At 40.6% G+C, this 19,540-nt stretch overlaps 1 protein-coding gene across 1 annotated transcript in view; it reads left to right on the top strand.

Moving 5' to 3' along the window:
* Positions 1-19,540, top strand: part of LOC126249558 (dual specificity protein phosphatase MPK-4) — a 106,985-nt gene that overhangs the window by 61,874 nt on the left and 25,571 nt on the right. Inside the window, exons 6-7 of the mRNA XM_049951222.1 lie at positions 3,829-3,977; positions 9,566-9,665. Of these exons, the coding sequence (XP_049807179.1) occupies positions 3,829-3,977; positions 9,566-9,665 (249 nt within the window). The remainder of the gene's footprint in view (positions 1-3,828; positions 3,978-9,565; positions 9,666-19,540) is intronic.

The following is a 19,540-nucleotide window of genomic DNA, read 5'->3' as shown; positions in this document are numbered from 1 at the left end:
ACTACCTGTTGATGGAGAATGGTGATCTACTGCTTGTGTTGTTCCTCTTGAGCTGTGAATTGTTATTGCTTCTGAAATTGCAGTGGCTCTCTTCCATCTTACAGTGCATGAAGTTGTAGAGACTTTTCTCCTCTGTGTTAGTGTGAAACATGTAGTATTTATTAAGCAGATCATGCAAAGGTAGACCAACTTCTGAAACTGGCCCAGAGATTGCATGGTTCTTCTACATAACATGATATGTTGCAGAGGGTGATGGCCAGCAAACGGTGCATCATTCTTGTTGAAGATCAGTGTCTTGGTATACTACTGGCTGTGCAACCTGGCAAATCATGTTGTTGTTTCGAAATTTAATCAGTATCAAATACAGAAATATTGCCAGTAGTATGAAGACTAGATGATTTTATTTTTTAAACGTATAACAGATATTCTTGACCTACTGTGAGACATACTTCTGGTCAGGAAAATTTTCATTTTGTGGAATAATAAGCTTTAAGAAAAAGCTCTTTGCACAGCAATCAGAGAACAGTTGTTTCTGGAAACCATTTTTACCTTAGTAAGTGCACTGAACTACTGATTGCAGCGTAATGTTGACTGATAATCGCAGGAGAGTGATAAATGGAAGTGGGTAGCCCCACTCCTATTGTCCCTTTACTGGCAGCACTACAGGTAACTGGAGAATGTGAGGTTTTATCGGATCACTTTGTTTCAGGGTACCTCTCAAAGCCGAGTGCAGATAAGGTCAGTTCAGTACACAGAGCTGAGGAGAAAAGTCCCAGAGGGTGAAAACTAGCTGAAAAAAAATTAAAGAAAGAGAAAAAAAGAGTGAGGAAAAGATTGAAGGTTGTAGCTTACTGAGTGCAGGATAACTGATAATAATAAAGAAGCAATAAACTAAATACTAGATAAATTGGGGAAGTTTGTGGCCAACAAATGGAAAGAATGCATGAGGAATACAAGAAGATGAGATTAGTGAACATTGGCAGAAGGATAGCAATCGTAGTGTGTGTGTGTGTGTGTGTGTGTGTGTGTGTGTGTGTGAGAGAGAGAGAGAGAGAGAGAGAGAGAGAGAGAGAGAGAGAGAGACTGACTTCGACTTCTCAAGTTTTTTGTCCTGAAAAAGAATGAGGATTTGCAAGTGGACACAAGTCATTTCTACTTCTGTACAAGTCTACTGCCTATCATATTGTCTTCAAAATGAGTAATGATCTGCCTGCCAATCATTATTTTGTCAAGAAAGTAGAACTCCCATCAAGTTATTGATCTGCAACTGTGTGCTTTACTATACATAGTTGTGAGTAGATGTGTTTTTTCTTTCCTACAGTTAGACCTACAATTTAATGTTGCATCCAAACTAAGCTGTAACTTGAATCAGTATCAGTGGTAAAAGACACATTAGGATTTGTAACCTGAGATGTACCCACAGAGCCATGTTTTAAAACTTGTCACCATCTTGTCTCAATAAATCATTGAGAGTCCATTATGAGCATACTCTTTTTGTTGTACATTTTTTGATAAATACTCAAAGTAGTTATATTTATGTGGTAGTTGTTTAAATCTGAATAAATTTGAAATAGTAGCTATACACAGTGAGCCATAAATGGCATTGACATACAAACACAAAATTGTTTTTCCTATATTCCTGTGTCTGGCACTGCAACCAATTTATTAAAACTGAGAAATCTAAGTGGAACTTTTGAGTACCTGTTGTGTACATAGTTCCGCATAGTCAGCGCGTACACAACTTTCCCACTAGAGCGCGCCGCGCTAAGCACAAAAGCACAGGCGCAGTGCTCGCCCGTCTCCGCACTACAAGATGGCGCTGCCATAAAGATGGACCAAATTCTGCTTCCGCCGATCCGCATATTAATATGTAACGCAGCCAATGAGATCGCTGCTAACGTAGAACCTTTTCTCCTCGCGGTCACACCCGCGCAGTGATACCTGAACGTGTGAGGTATTATAACGAGTGTACAGACCTCCGATTAGTTAGTCTGCATTTCTCTGTACCAGTCTATAGTCAAGTTTCAGTCTGCGCCTAATAAGATTATCATATTCCTCTACATAGCCATGAAGATAAATGTATAAACACTTTGTCAAGTATCAGAGATATGTGAGAATAAGATTAACGTACCAAGACCAAAGGAACTTCAGATTGTCAGTTGTAAACAGCATCCAGAATCAAGCTAAGTAATTTCTATGCTTTTTATTATTTTAATAAATATGTGTGAAAATTAATCAAGTTCTGTTTAAAGTTGGTCATTGTCAAACTGCTACTCTAAGCATGCAAGTGGCATTTCTATCGTTTGACCTAACGGCAGAAGATAAACACGCCACGATAAGACCACGAGACATATTGCTGACACTCGCCTACTTCGTTAGAGCGACAAGTCAAATAATCTGATGGTGTGTGTACCAGAGGTCTTACAGTACGCACACCACAGTACCCCTGTGTGGATGGATAAGCCAAGAAGAAATATCTGGAAGACTGCACAACTTGTTCACACTGTAAAAAGCTTTCATGGAGCCTTTGGGTACTCATTCCATTTACATCTCAAATTTCATGTGCCACGAGACTGTACACTCTGTCTCTGTTAGCCACATGGAGTGTACATAGACTTACATGATTGCTCATATGTTACAATGAGATGAGTTTTTACCCATTCATTTTGTGGGTCATAATTCCAGGATGAAAAAATAACAATTCCTTATTTGTTTTGTATAGTATTATGCAGACCGCAGTTTCACTACCTGTGGTCTGTCAGTTTCAATACCAGTGTTTTACTGGATATGGCTGTGTGTGAGGTTTTCCAGCCTTTCCTGTGAGAACCTGAGAGCTGGGACACTCAAGTTTACAGAGAACCAATTGTTTAATGTAGAATTTCAGCAGACATTGTCGAAGTTCTAGTAAAGAGATTACCAACACTGTACTTGTCTGTCTTCTTCCAGAATATTGATTGATACCCGATTTGGGATCCTTACCAGATAGGATTGATGGAGGACAATGAAAAAGTTCAAATAAGGGCAGCTCATTTTGGTTTGTCACAAAATAGAGGAGAGTGTGTTATGGTATGATACAAAAGTTCAGATGGCAATCAATAAAACAAAGATGTTTTTTGTTGCGGCAAGACCTTTGCATGAAATTTCAATCACCAACTTTATCCTTCAAATGCAAAAATATTTTGTGGATTCTCACCTACATAAGGAGAAATGCCCTCTGTCATAAAATAACAGAAATCGGAGCTCACACAGAAAGATTTTGGTATTCATTTTTCCTCACATGCTATTTGAGAATTGAATTGTTGAGAAATAATCTGAAAGTGATTCTGTGAACCCTGTACCAAGCATGTAAGTTTGGGTTACAGGGTAGTCATATAGCTGTAGGTGTACCTCTATTTCTGTTTCTCAGGATTTTCAGATTCTCTCCATTTTTCTCATTACTTTGAAGTAATATAATAAATGGACATGTAATTGCTGCATGCGTAATAACAAAATTCCTACAGAACATCAGTGGAATATTTGTTCGTGATTCAAAATGTCTTGTTCATGAGCATTTTTACATTAAAATATTTTATGTAATTTCATAAATTTTGATGCAGTGTTTGTATTGGCAATACATACTGATACTAATCATCCACATGTTGTGAGTTTCACTAATATCATTTATAAAGCTATGTTGAAATCTGTGTTTCTTACTATATATGTTTAGCGAGTGAATGTGTAAAGCATCAAAACTCAATAAATATGCTCAAGTGATTAAATGTTTTCACTTGGAATTACTTATGTGAAAACTGTGATTTAGTTATGATTAACTCATTTGTGTTGTTTCAGAGTGAAAAGTAAGAGAAATGTAACAATGCCAAATCAAGGATTTCAGCTTCAGCTGCAACTTTATCATGTTATGGGGTGGAAAATTGATAAAAAGAACCTACAGTTTCGTCTTTTCAGACTACAGATAGCAGCAGAAAATGTAAAGAAAGGTATGTAATCATGTCATTTGGAGTGAAATTATTATTGTTTTAAATAATTATTATGTCATCAGATAGTTGTCACTTCGGCATCCTTTGTTTTTATTGATTCTGCATATTTTTTACAATTTCATGTATTGTGAATGAAGGAGAATGTGCTAGAAGTTCTCAAAAATTAACTTAAGAAACACAACAAAATATAACATATGAAATGTAGTGGTCTTTCTAACAAGTTTCTGTAATTAGTATTCTTACCTAAAGCTGAGTTTGCAAAATAGCTTTTGCTAATCACTGATGGATGTTTGAATGTATTTCATCCTACATGATACCATGCCGTGCATAATTTTCAGTGCCAAACTGATGCAAGAGACGTACAGAGCTCAAAGCTATCCATTGTGTATGGCTTTTATAGACTTGTCAAGGCCTTAGGCACAGTAAAGCAAGATGGACTGTGCGCTATACTAAGCTTACTGCACAGAAATGTATGAAGTCACATCTCAAAAGTGTCATTGGCAACACAGTATTGACATATGAAGACTTGAGTACAGCGTTAACTTGGGTAGAAGTGTGTTTAAATTCAAGGCCATTATGTGCTCTCTCTCATGACATAGATTCTCCATCTGCTCTCAGTCATGGTCATTTTCTAATTGGACAGCTGTTTGTGCCAATCCTGAACCCTCTGTCCTTAAGATTCCTGCCAACAGGTTGCACAGAGCAGCTGCATCAGTCCTCTTGGAAGAGGTGATCTATTGATTACTTGCATCAGCTGTAGCAATGCAGTAAATACACATCAGAGGGAGCAATGCAGCCCTGGATTGGCATTCATGTTCTGACCAAGACGTATCCTTGTCTCCCTTGGTGTGGATGCTGGGTGTCGTCGAGCAGCTGTTTCCCAATCATGACAAGTGTGTGCGTGTAGTGATAGTAAAAACTGCAAATGGACAGATTAAGAGACCTACAGCAAAACTGTCTCTTCTGCCTTAGCAGTGAATCAGTTATGTGTTCCATCGCATTTGTGTGGTGATAAACAATAGAAGCCCATCACCTAATTGCTGTTTACAGCAACAAATCATACGACACAATCTCAGCTTGAGAAACTGTAAATTTTCACTTGTGGATCGAGTGACTATTGTCAGTATTAATTTCTTAACCGCCATATTGATGCAGTAATATTTTTATTGCTTTTTCTGGCCTAAATGTTAAGTACTCTTCATGTCTCTTATGCAGTGTGGCAATAATATATTCTCTCTCTCTCTCTCTCTCTCTCTCTCTCTCTCTCTCTCTCTCTCTCTCTCTCCCCCCCCCCCTCTGTTCCCCCCCCCCTCTCTCTCTCTCTCTGTCTCCCACCCCCTCACCCCCCTCCCTTTTTAATGTTAATATTTTTCATGTTTTGTATGTGTTCTGACAGTAATATTTTGTTACTTTTTGTGTATCCTTAATGTTGTATTTTATTTTTATGTGCTCTGATTTTGTGTCTAGTGATATTCGTTTGTATTGTTTTCCTTGTTTGGAATTGATATTTTCATTTGTTGCTCGTTAAATTTATATTTATCTTGTAAAATGAGAAGTCTCATTGGAATATTATGGTGTCACTGGTAAGTCTACGAAATAGTTTGAGTCTTCTCTAACCAACCAGAAACAAAGGTTGTCATTGTGAAATACCTGTTCAGTAAGCAGTCAGTCTTCGTTTGATTGGGAATTAATTACATGTGATGTTCCTCAAGGTTCCATCGCTTTTTCTTGTATACGTAAATCTGTTACATTGCCAGATGCTAAGTTTGTTTTGTTTGCAGACAATACAAACATTGCAATAAGTAGCTAGTCAAGTGCAGATTTCTGCTAATCAAATTTTCACTGACATTAACAAATGTTTTAAAGCTAATTCACTGTCATTAAACTTCGAAAAGACCCACTATATGCAGTTCAGAACCTGTAAGAGATTTCCTTCCAGCATGTGTATATCATATGAAGACATGCAGATTGACGAGGTTAGCAGTGTTAAGTTTCTGGGATTACAACTCAATAATAAATTCAGTTTGGAAGGGCATACCACAGAATTGCCAAAGTGCCTAAACAAGTCTGTATTTGCAGTGAGAATGATGTCAGATGTAGGAAAAATAAATATAAAAAAAAAAAACTTGCATACTTTGCTTACTTTCATTCTGTTATGTCATACGGGATCATATTCTGGGACAACTCATCAAACCAAGCAAAAGTTTTTAGCATGCAAAATTGTGTGCTAAGTATCACTTGTGATGTAAATTCGAGACCATCTAATAGAAAACTGTTCAAGGAACTTTGTATTCTGACCACTGCTTCTCAGTATATTTATTCCTTAATGAAATTTGTTGCAAGTAATATATATCTATTTCCAACCAATAGCTCAATACATAGTGTCAGTACGAGGAATAAGAACAATCTACATAAAGACCTAAAATCACTTACCTTGGTCCATAAAGTGGTCCAATATTCAGGAACCACATTTTCGATAAATTGCCAGGAATTATTAAAATTTTTGTTTCAGATAAAGCACGGTTTAAACAGAGTTTGAAAGACTTTTTTATGGGCAACTCATTCTACTCTATAGATGAAAATCTTAACAAGGACTGTTAGACCTGCTTGAGTAAAAATGTCTGTTAGATTTCAGTTTTGAGAGCACTTGGTCACAACAGTCAAGAGTAGATTCTTGTGTAAGATGAATTTATTAAAAGTGCATAACTATGTTTCATCCTGACAGTGTATTCTGTAAATATTAGCAGTTCCAGTTTATTGTAATGTATTCATCTGTTTGGCGATCCCCTGACAAATAATCAGGGTAGTGAGTATTGTATTCGAATGTTTTATGTTGTACTTTCTGGCATGTTCCACACCCAGAAGAATCATCTCATTTTTGGGTCCATGGAATGAATCTAATCTAAGAGTGGTAGTATGTTGAGTTCCATAACTCACTTTGCACCCTCCAAATGCCATCTAGTGGCATGTTGCAAACTGGATAGGTCACTTTTTACAGTATAACCTTCTCCTTGTCTGGGAATATTGTGACTTCAGATATATGGAACTGGACTTTCCAGGTTTTATATACGTGCAAGTTCTGCCAAGTGGCCATTAAGAGCAGATACATAGGGTGTCCTGGAGATACCATAGTGAACAGAATTATATCCTGGCCAGCCAAGCACTACAGCAGATAGAAATGTACAGTTTGTAAAGTACTGTGGAGTAGCATCTTGTGTATTATGGAATAAAGTATTTTTACCTAACAGGTTGTGTTCCATCTCATCATTGTGGAGAGGAAATAAAAGGAGGTTAGTGAGTCCTTTTGTACTATACACTCCAAACCTAAATGTACCAGTGCAGGAGGACCAGAGGCCTGCAAGTGAACTGCATATAACTAGATATCAAGTAAAAAAATCGTGAGATTTATACACTGAAATAATAAATTTCTTTTGAGCCATATCTGTATGTCACCTACATGCAGCATCGTAATGTAGGGATTTCACCAGCATCAGTTCAGCTAAAGAGTTTTTTTACACCTGTAGTCTTGTAGGACTAAATCGAGGAGCAAATCTTCATGGTCATGGAAATAAATCATTATTTTGACCAACTGTGTTGTTGCCTACATATGTGTCATAATGCCTTTAGAGTGAGCACCATTTCCATCAGGTAATCCATCATTTCTGTTACCGTATTTACTCGAATCTAAGCCGCACTCGAATCTAAGCCGCACCTGAAAAATGAGACTCGAAATCAAGGAAAAAATTTTTTCCCCGAATCTAAGCCACACCTGAAATTCGAGACTCGAAATTCAAGTGGAGAGAAAAGTTTTAGGTCGCACCTTCAAATCGAAACGAAGTTGGTCCATTGTAATATGAGACACAGTTTAGGTCGAATGAATGACGATACAGCTACAGTAGTTTTGTTCGAGATGTAAGCTTAGCAGCTAAGCTTTACCAGATAGCCATTGCTATGTGTCAGGCGCTCCGTCCATGTTTATACGGTTACCCTTTCTTTTTCACGTGCTTCGTCTGGTTTGAATTGATTGATTATTTTTCTTTGATCTGATAATTGCCGTTCTCTTTGTTATAGGTGTTTACGTCACTCTAAGCTGAAGATGCATTACTGTACTGTGTCATGCATTGTTTGTCGCATTCTGATAATGAGTGTTTACGGCCTGTTGCCGCTCGCGGCATGGCTCGCTTTTGTGCGTGCTACCGCCGCTTACAATCGTCTCATTAGCGAAACAATGGCAAGAGACTGCTATTTGTTGTTACTTACACTGCTGCTTTCTTTGATAATGATCAACAAGAACCAAATAATAGACTGCGTATGATAGAATATGTTCTGAACGAGAGTTTAGCGAAAATTTTTCTCCGTTTGAAAATCTTTGCAGACGCCTCTTTAGTACATCACATTCTGCACAGAAATTAGTCATCTTAGATTTGAAAATCTAGTCAATTGCCGTGCTTCATTTCTGACTGTATCACTATTACGCATAAGAATAATACGAATATAAACATGACATAATATGTGTATTCTTCCGAGTTTGCTGTTGTCTCACTCTAGTTTAGTAGGTTATAGAATTTAAATGAGATAGCAGCAAACACGAAAGAATACGTGGCAAAATGTTTATATTCGTATTATTCTTATGGTGAGGAGAATACTGCATGTGATTCACAATTCATAAAAGTTCCTATTAGCAACCATCTCTTCTCACAGGTAGGAAAAAATTCAGAACGTAGAGTTGGCCATATTGACAAACGCTGCAACATTCGAAGATAAACAATACGGAATTTGTATTTACTTCGATGGATAATGTATGAAAATGCAGTGGTTGAAACCCGGGGCCAAGGAAAAAAAGCTCGTCTTCCACCTTTTTAAATTTATTTACTGACGCAGAGGTTTTGGCGCCAGTATTTATCTTTGTGCCTGCAAAGCATGCCTGTGAAAGTGTGAAGTCGACGGCAGAAGTTAGTTGTGGCGGCACGTACCAACATTTTTCAGAACTTCCGCTTGCTTTGCACTCGATTCTAAACCGCAGGTGGTTTTTTGGATTACAAAAACTGGAAAAAAAGTGCGGCTTAGATTCGAGTAAATACGGTATCTTTGTTTGCAGATAAACAAATGGCAATAATTTCATCATCAGAAATCACACTGTAACCAATGTCATTGTTTTTTCACAGCATGACTGAGCGTGCTGAAATCTTTGCAAGTGCTTCATGACAAATTCAGCAGCAATGTTTTTCAACAGTTTTCCTTTATCCATCCTATACAGTTCATCTAAATTTTTGTCCATGGACACTACAACTTTCTTTTTCTTTGCTGCCAGTTTACACTCAACAAATAGGACAATACAGTACGTACACCTCAGAGTCAACTTGTTAATTGACATGTAGCCAGGATCTGTATATAGCACTCGGTTAAATTTAAATTTAATCGGTATTGTCATAGATTGTTGCCTCTAATCTGGTTAATGAGGTCCAGGGAAACTAAGTTCCACTGTACCACATTTCAGCCTTCTTAAGAAACTAGTATGAATTCAACCTAAAATAGTTTCCTTTCTTGTTTGATTTGGGGTAAAACATAACAAGAGAAAATTGTTACAGTCAAGATATTGCCAAAAAGCTGTGCAGATGTTGTGAAGCCAGATCCGGGTTTAGTCACCGTTAGACCTGAGCCTCTGGTCTATTGTTGCCGTAAATGTAGGTGAGTTTTGGTAAATGTTTAGTTTACATCACTAGTTCTAAACCACCATTGAATTTTCTTCCTTATAAGTCTAAGCAAACCAGATAACTGATTTTGCAGTGTGTGCCTTGTGCTCATGGACAGTGTGTAACTTTAGTATTGTCTGTTTCCCATGCTTTTTTGAAATTGCATTAAGATAAAATGTAGAACAATCTAAAATAATAAAAAGTCTAATTAGATATGCTTTTGTATTTAAACTTTAGTTTCTTTCTCACATATACACGAACTGTAGGAGAATCGAGTATTTTATAAGTGGGAAATAATACTGAGTTTCACACTGTAACCTTGGAAGTGGATAGGGAATATGGATCAAATTTATTTACATTCAGTGCAATTTACTTCTTTAAAAAAATAAGCTGCTTTAGCTGACAATGTGTGCATATTAGCTCAATTACCAATAAATCTCTACAAGAAAAGAGTTTCAGTCAGCAGCAGAGTGTGTGCTGTGATTGGAACTTCCTGTCGGATTAAAGCTGTGTCGTAGACCAGGACTTGAAAGGCTGAGTTCGAGGTTGGAGTCCCAGTCCAGCATACAGTTTTAATCTGCCAGAAAGCTTTAAATCTCTAAAAATACACAATGTTTCATTGCAGTGTGAGAAATGTGCAACAAAACGTAAAATTTTGACAACTCCAATGACAATAGCCTCAGATGGATGTCAGTTTTCAGATTTTTTGCCCATGTGTGCATCTTGGAAGGATGCATGTAATTATTGTTTTCTATTATTAATATATATACTACAGAATGTTTTTACGTTTATTCTTTTGCACAGTCTAGCACCGATATATATGAAGGATAGCTTTGGAAATTGAATGTAAATGTAGTGAAATATTTAAGGATAGGTGTCTTTTACTAATTTCAGAGTGTCATTGTTGGCTTTATTGTTAATTTTATGGATTTAGAGTTCTGAATGTGAAATGTCGCAGCTACTACTCCTTGTGATGTGCATTATAAATTTCTACTTTTCTGGTGTGCTATAGTAAAAAATTATTAGTAATTTGTAGCAAATTTATCAGCTTCTGTTCTTGTTGAGGTTTATATTTTGGTAGCTTAATTGAAGTTTTAATTCATCAATCATTCAATTAATATCTTGTGGTGCTTCAAGAAATGCGGTTTGAGAAGTTGATGGTGATGCCTCCAGTATCCAAACTATATTGAGTGTGTTTGGATATGCGGTATAATATGAATATTTGTTTAAATAATTAACAGAATTTTTAATATTGAAAAAAAAAATTGTCAATTATTTGCTAGATTCACATACAAATATACTCTGCCCATATAAAAATAGTTCTTAACCAGTGTGATATAAAGTTTTAAAAATTTTTGTAGTGTATGGGAAACTTTCTCTTGACTTAGACTATTTTTTTGAGAAAGTTTCCCATACACTACAAAATTTTTTAAAACTTTATATCACACTGGTTAAGAACTATTTTTATATGGGTTGAGTATATTTGTATGTGAATCTAGCAAACAGTTGACATTTTTTTCAATATTAAAAATTATGTGGGAAAAGGTAGAGAAATCTTTGCTGTTTTCATAGATTTAGAAAAGGCTTTTTGACAGAGTTCAGTGGAATAAGCTGATGGATATTTTTGAAGAGGAAAGGAGTAGATTGGAATGAGAGACGGCTGATACAGAATCTATATTTACACCAGAAAGCAAGGATAAGGATTGGAAATGAAATGTCAGAAGGAAGCAGCATTGGACGAGGTGTTAGACAAGGTTGTTGCCTTTCCCCACTGTTGTTTAACGCATACCTTGAAGAGATTATTGCAAAAGCCTTAGATGGGAAAAGAGGAATATGTATCGGTGGAAAGAGAATAGAATGTATAAGATTTGCTGATCACGTGGTATTAGTGGCAGAAAGTGAGCGGACAGTGAATAACATGCTGAAAGATCTGAGTGAAGCTTGTGTGGAATATGGGATGCAAACAAACACAGCAAAAACAAAGAGTATGGTCATCAGTACAAGACACAGACTGTCCAATATTAAAATAGGATAATGTACCATTAGCCAAGTAAGTGCATTTAAATATCTTGGAAGCACAATAACTGAAGACTTGAGACGTCACTAGGAGGTGAAAACGCAAATTGCCATAGCGAAGGAGGCATTCAACAGAAAGAGCATACTCTCATGTGGCAAATTAGATAAAGGTCTAAGGAAAAGGCTTGGCAAAAGTTTCGTCTGGAGTGTGGCACTATAAGGGGTGGAAACATGGATGCTGAGACAAGAGGATGAAAAAAGGTTAGAATCATTTGAGATGTGGATGTGGAGGAGAATGGAGAGAATAAGCTGGATGGAAAGAGTGAGTAATGAAAGATTATTGGAAAGGGTTGGTGAGAGATGATGTCTGCTGAAGGTTGTAAGAGAAAGGAAAAAGAACTGGTTGGGACATTCATTGAATGCCTTGGAAGGATTGGTTTGTGGGAGAGGACTGAGAGGAAGAAGGAGATGTAAGATGATAGACGACATAAAGGGAAGAGGAAATTATGCAGACCTGAAGAGGATGGCAGAAGACCGGACAGCCTGGAGAACTACCATGTGAAAACCTGCCTTTTGGCAGAACACTGATATTATTATGATGATGATGATGATGATGATGATGATGCTGTATGGGAAACTGTAAATTACCCTAATGATAGAGAATTATTTGAGGACTTTTTTTTTAACATCCCTTGATATAGGGTCAGTTTCATTGTTACATATTTTTTGGATAGTCACTTCTATCGATTCCTTTCCCAACAATAGCTTGTTATTAATTTAAAAGCATCATTCTTTGCTATGTTCTACAGGTACTTCTTAATAACAATTTCAGTCTTACATATAATATTTTTGAGTAAATGTTGTATTTATAATGACCTAGTACATTGTTTTCACAAATTGCATCACATGGAATGTCTTGTATGGCTCCTGATGAAAACACAGGCACTGAGTGAAGTGTTCCACACAGTGTAAGCTCGTTTCAAATTAATTAACTTAATCAGTAAATACCAACCCCCAGAGTGAATGTGAAATTGCCCAGGATGACAGTCTTTGACATTTAACTGATAGATTTCGAGAAGTTACTTGTTTTGCAGTGCCATTTTTGGGAGCTGTTCAGCTAGTGTCTACTGCCTGATCCTATTATCAACAGAAAATTATGTAAGTTTTGTTAAAAAAACAATCATTTTTATGGTTGTCAAAATAAGCAAAATCATCTTCCACTCCCTTACCACAAACACTGTTTTTCCACATTAAGACTGCACCCCATACTTTTGTTGCTGACATCCGTGTCTCATTTTCCAGAAAGTTCTGGTACGTTTTACATCATTAACCTTGTCAATTTGAGATATGACCCAGTTGGTCGCCAGTGAGAAAAAAAGAGAGTTACACTCCTGGAAATTGAAATAAGAACACCGTGAATTCATTGTCCCAGGAAGGGGAAACTTTATTGACACATTCCTGGGGTCAGATACATCACATGATCACACTGACAGAACCACAGGCACATAGACACAGGCAACAGAGCATGCACAATGTCGGCACTAGTACAGTGTATATCCACCTTTCGCAGCAATGCAGGCTGCTATTCTCCCATGGAGACGATCGTAGAGATGCTGGATGTAGTCCTGTGGAACGGCTTGCCATGCCATTTCCACCTGGCGCCTCAGTTGGACCAGCGTTCGTGCCGGACGTGCAGACCGCGTGAGACGACGCTTCATCCAGTCCCAAACATGCTCAATGGGGGACAGATCCGGAGATCTTGCTGGCCAGGGTAGTTGACTTACACCTTCTAGAGCACGTTGGGTGGCACGGGATACATGCGGACGTGCATTGTCCTGTTGGAACAGCAAGTTCCCTTGCCGGTCTAGGAATGGTAGAACGATGGGTTCGATGACGGTTTGGATGTACCGTGCACTATTCAGTGTCCCCTCGACGATCACCAGTGGTGTACGGCCAGTGTAGGAGATCGCTCCCCACACCATGATGCCGGGTGTTGGCCCTGTGTGCCTCGGTCGTATGCAGTCCTGATTGTGGCGCTCACCTGCACGGCGCCAAACACGCATACGACCATCATTGGCACCAAGGCAGAAGCGACTCTCATCACTGAAGACGACACGTCTCCATTCGTCCCTCCATTCACGCCTGTCGCGACACCACTGGAGGCGGGCTGAACGATGTTGGGGCGTGAGCGGAAGACGGCCTAACGGTGTGCGGGACTGTAGCCCAGCTTCATGGAGAGGGTTGCGAATGGTCCTCGCCGATACCCCAGGAGCAACAGTGTCCCTAATTTGCTGGGAAGTGGCGGTGCGGTCCCCTACGGCACTGCGTAGGATCCTACGGTCTTGGCGTGCATCCGTGCGTCGCTGCGGTCCGGTCCCAGGTCGACGGGCACGTGCACCTTCCGCCGACCACTGGCGACAACATCGATGTACTGTGGAGACCTCACGCCCCACGTGTTGAGCAATTCGGCGGTACGTCCACCCGGCCTCCCGCATGCCCACTATACGCCCTCGCTTAAAGTCCGTCAACTGCACATACGGTTCACGTCCACGCTGTCGCGGCATGCTACCAGTGTTAAAGACTGCGATGGAGCTCCGTATGCCACGGCAAACTGGCTGACACTGATGGCGGCGGTGCACAAATGCTGCGCAGCTAGCGCCATTCGACGGCCAACACCGCGGTTCCTGGTGTGTCCGCTGTGCCATGCATGTGATCATTGCTTGTACAGCCCTCTCGCAGTGTCCGGAGCAAGTATGGTGGGTCTGACACACCGGTGTCAATGTGTTCTTTTTTCCATTTCCAGGAGTGTATAATTTAAAGGAAAAGTAGGATGTAAGTAACGTAAAGCAGCAGCTGGATAAATTAACTCCCCCCCCCCCCCCCCCCCCACACACACAAATCTGTGTTTTGCAACAAAAATTGTTTCTATCGGTGGAACCTGTTAATTTCCCCTACAGAAAATGTTAGGACCTGCTATTTATCAGTCTTTGCTCTGCCTCCTTTAGTTCCGTGCCATCTGCAGTCCTCTGATCCGACACCTATTTTTGCATTGGTCAACAGAGGCAAACTGATGTACTTACGTAGTGCATATCTTATCACCATGAATTTCAGACATGTGAACTACTTGTGCTGAGAATACACAATTTTATGATTCAATGTGACACAATAAATCAGCAGTACTTCTTTTAAAAGAATTCTCATTTTCTTAAAAAAAAAGTTTGGCATGAGTTGGGTGAGGCATCAGCCAAGTATGTTATCGTTTGATTTGATTTTGGCAGGGAAGCTAAAACAGTTTTGGTCTAACCCTCCACTGTCCGCACCGAAACCGAGTTTATTGTGCAGTATCACTCCCTGTATACCTAGTAAAGCAAACCAATGCCCTTAAATAGTGCAAGGAGTCCCTTTAGTCGTTCTTTGTTAGTCACAATTTCTTCAGATCTGGTTGTCCCGAAAATTCTCTCTCTCTCTCTCTCTCTCTCTCTCTCTCTCTCTCTCTCTCTCGCTCTCCAATGCCGTGCATTCAAAGATTATGTGTGATGCAGTTTCTTCACTCTCATCACAGATCCTACATTCAGGGTGTCTTCTTCCGTTATACCCATTGTATGTAGGTGTTTTTTGAAATTCCCATGGCCGGTCATCAGTCCAACCATGAGTTTAATCTCTTTCCTGTTCAAGCCCAGGTTACAGAGCTTCTTTTAAAATGCAGCTTTGGCATCATTACGTTACCATGTTTTTGTTTATAGACCTTGGTCCAGTATTCTATGTGCTGTCTCCTAAGCCAGTTCCGTAGTTGTACTTTGATCATAGCCTTGGTGATTGTCAGGACAGGTTCTGGTCCAATGAATGGAGTCTTTGCCCCCACCTTTGCCAATCTGTCAGCTTGTTCATTGCCACAGATCCCTGAGTGGCCAGGGACCCACACTAGGTTTACGCTATTGCTTCGCCCTACCTCCACCAGAGCCCTATGACATTCTGCAACTATCTTAGATCTTGTTGCAGGAGCTGCCAATGATTTCAGGGCTGCCTGGCTGTCTGAACAGATGTAGATGCTTTTGTCCTTGTAACACATATGCATATTCTCCTCCACAAACACCCTGATTGCGGTAATTTAAGCTTGGAATACCGAGGCCAGTTTTCGTAGAGAAATGATGCCCTCCAGTCTTGGCTGAACCCTGTGCACTGTAACCCCAGCGCCTCGGTCTGATTTCGACCCATCATAGAACCAGACGATGTCCCACGTATGATGTCAAACTGTTTTTTCCCGACGCTCCCTGCTTCTAATTATTATAATGTAAGGCTTGTTGAAGCAGTTAGGAGTTGTTATATAGTCGGCCGGCATTTCCCCTGCTATTCTTATATTTACCTCACTCATTATTTTAGTGTGTGATTCTGGATATCCCAATGAGATCCAGTTTTTACCAGTTTTGAGACTGTCTGCACTAGTTGCTGCCTCCATCTTGACCCAAAGATGTAGTGGAGGCATGTCCAGCATGGCTTCCATTCCAGCAGTTGGTGTGCTGCTAATTCCACCTGTTATGGCTAAGCAGGCCAGTCTCTACACCTTAGCAAGCTCCTTAGCTGCAACCTGCTGTTCTACCTTCTTCCACCACACTACGGCCCCGTAGGAGATCCTAGGTGTAACCACCATGGTAAATTTCCAGTGCTTACCTCTGGGACTTAGGCCCCAGTTTTTGCCACAAGCTCTTCTGGTACCTTTCGCCTTGGAGCAGATGCTCTTAATTTGAGAGGTCCATGTTAGTTTCTCATCTAAGATTACCCGTAGCTATTTCACTATCCCCTTCACAGGTTAGAGTTTTATCGAAAAGCTTTAGATTCCAACTTGAGTGTTGGATGTGCTTCTTCATGAATGGTACTGCAACATTCTTCTTAGGATTAACTATTAGATCCTTTTTAATACACCAGTCCTGCACAATGTCCAGTGCACCTTGTGCCATATTCCTAACTTTGTCAGTAAATTTGCCAAATATTACTATGACAAGGTCATCTGCGTATCCTTGGCAAAAGCATTGTCTGGAATTTATTTCTTCAATGAGTTCATTCACCTCTAGATTCCACAGTAAAGGGGACAGAACTCCACCTTGTGGATTACCCCTAGTGGTGTTAATTACCATCTTTTCTTTCATCACTCTGCCCTGGCCTCCATCTTCCTCCCACTAAGCATGGCCCTTGTCCAACTATGTATAGTGGTCAAACAGCTCTTCTGCCCTAACCATGGAATCGTAGATTGTGTTACTAAAAGCCCCTCGATGCCCAGGAAGATGCATAGGGCTGTTTCTTGAAAGTGGAGTGCTTTCTCCACCCTCCCAATGAGTTGATGGAGAGCTGTCTCACATGATTTACCTGGTTGATATGCATGTTGGTTTGAATGTAGAGAAACCCCCATTAGCCTCGAATGTAGAGAAACCCCAGTTAGCCTCCTCTCCCCAACATGTACATTAACCATTTTTTCCAATGTTTTAAGAATGGAGGAGGATAGACTGATTGGTCTCATATCCTTGGCCTTGGTATGATCAATTCTCCCTGGCTTTGGAATAAGAGGTTACAGCCCCTGCATGTATTGGGAAAGATTCCTGCCGCTAGGCTATCCCTGAATAACCTGTATAGCACTCTTATAAGATTGTCTCCTGCCTGTTGCAGGGGAGCTGGAAAGATTCCATCTGGGCCAGGTGACTTGAACGGTTGGAATGTTCCCACTGCCCGTTGGATTTTACTGAAGTCGACACACTCCTTGGCCGATTCCCAGTCCTCTCTTGGAGTGCCTGAGAACCATTCTCTCTCATGGATCACATTCTGCTCTATTTTATCCGCCAGAGCATATTGAGGAAAGCGAGTATTAAGGAGCAGTTCCAGCGTCTCACGTGCTGTCTTTGTATATTCCCCATCCTCCTTCCTCAACATACCTCCTGGATTAGTTGGTACTCTAGTGAGGATTTTGTGAAGTCTGTCTTCCAGTTCCTCACAGAATGCCTCCTTTGCTTGTCTAGTTGACAAGGGCCTTATAATATTTTGCCCATTGTCCTTCATGTCTCACAAGGTTAAACAGTCTTCGTACCTGTTTTCTTCATGTTTCCAAGTTTGTTTTTTTTCCACCAAGACACACTCCTATTTGTGCACTTCTTGGTGACTGAGCAGTTGTCCTGGTATGAGGTCACTATGGCAGAGGTTACAGCCCCTTCTACTTCCTCAAACTTACTGGATTCCTTATCGAGGTTTTAATTTCTGATAAGCTTAAGTCAAGGTCCCTCCTATATGTCTCCCAGTCTGTTTTCTTGGGGCTCCTATAGGCTGTAGTCTGTCTGATTCCCATTTCAACCTTGAATTTAATGTACATGTGGTCCAATGAGGATGGCTCTAATGCCACATGCCATTGTTTGACATAGCTGCCAATCATCATGGAACCAAAAGTTATGTCAATTACTTCTTCCCTTCAGCTGTTCCTGAATGTAGGTTCATCACCCCTGTTCAGGACCTCCAAGTTGTTAGACAAGAGAAATTCAAGAAGGCACTCACCTCTGCTGTTGGTGTCCTTGCTGCACCACACTAGGTTGTGAGCATTGGCATCACAGCCAACCAACAGTCAATTGCCTTGCCGATGGCAAGCTTCTGTCAGTCTCCTCAGCTCCAGAGGAGGAGGAGAGCTGTCTTCGTAAGGAAGGTATGCTGAAGCCAAAACACCGAGCGAGGTGGCGCAGTGGTTAGACACTGGACTTACATTCGGGAGGACGACGGTTCAATCCCACGTCCGGCCAATCTGATTTAGGTTTTCCGTGATTTCCCTAAATCACTCCAGGCAAATGCCAGGATGGTTCCTCTGACAGGGCACGGCCGACTTCCTTCCCCATCCTTCCCTAATCCGATGAGACCGATGACCTCGCTGTCTGGTCTCCTTCCCCACACAACCCAACCCAACCCAACCCCCCCCCCCCCCCCCGAAGCCAAAACAATTTCCATCATTGTACCTTCGTCACATTGCTGCATCCTGATGGTCACCAGGTCCCTGGAACAGAGATCCACCATTGGCATGAAAGAGATTCCATTTCTCATATAGATACATGTTCTGGAGTTTCTTAGATTTCTAGCATAAATCAGCTTACCTCGAGTGCCAACGAGGCCCGATACATCCCCTTTAAACAAGTAGGTTTCTTGTATCAGGGCCATGTCCACTTTCTGTCTCACCAGGCGATGGCTCAGGCCAGCAGTGGCCCCTTAACTGTGTTGCAGATTAATCTGCAGCACCTCAAGTCTCTGTCTTGCTGCCATCATTGCCTTTGAGGTATTTGATTACCCTGACGGTGATCTGCGAGAACCCTAAAAATAATTTCAGGTCTTGCTCTCTCATCGCCTTCAGGGACTTCTCTCCGACCTCCACCACCAGGGTTCGTCCTTCCGGTACAGCCTTCTGGTTGATTACTCTCCAATCCTCTGTCGAGACTTTTGGGTTCTGGACCCCTATTATTTCGAATAGAGTCTTTGGAGAAACATCCTTAAGGATCTTTGGTACGCATATTAATACCTTTGCAGTCTTAAAAAGCTCAGATGCCATCCTGATCAGCAGCTTCGCATCCTCCCACGGGGATCTCATGGGCACCTTGTCCTTGAGCCATTCCATCATATGCACCCCCTCACAGAAAAAGATGAGGGCCCCGCAATCTAGATAGTCCCTCCTGAAATTGGGTCCTGGACCAGAATCCCCACCCCTAATCTTTTCAAAGAGGGCCATCTGTACATGCTCCTCCTGCTGCGAGGTGATGCCTACCAGTGGATAGCCAGTCTGTTTCCCTATTTATTGCTTCAGCTCACTTATCCTGAGAGAAGGGAATCTTAGATTCCTCC

This window comes from Schistocerca nitens, chromosome 3 (assembly GCF_023898315.1).
Source record: "Schistocerca nitens isolate TAMUIC-IGC-003100 chromosome 3, iqSchNite1.1, whole genome shotgun sequence".
Taxonomy (NCBI): Eukaryota; Metazoa; Arthropoda; class Insecta; order Orthoptera; family Acrididae; genus Schistocerca; species Schistocerca nitens.
Note: the sequence above shows the minus strand (reverse complement) of the source record. Positions and strands in the feature narration are given on the sequence as shown.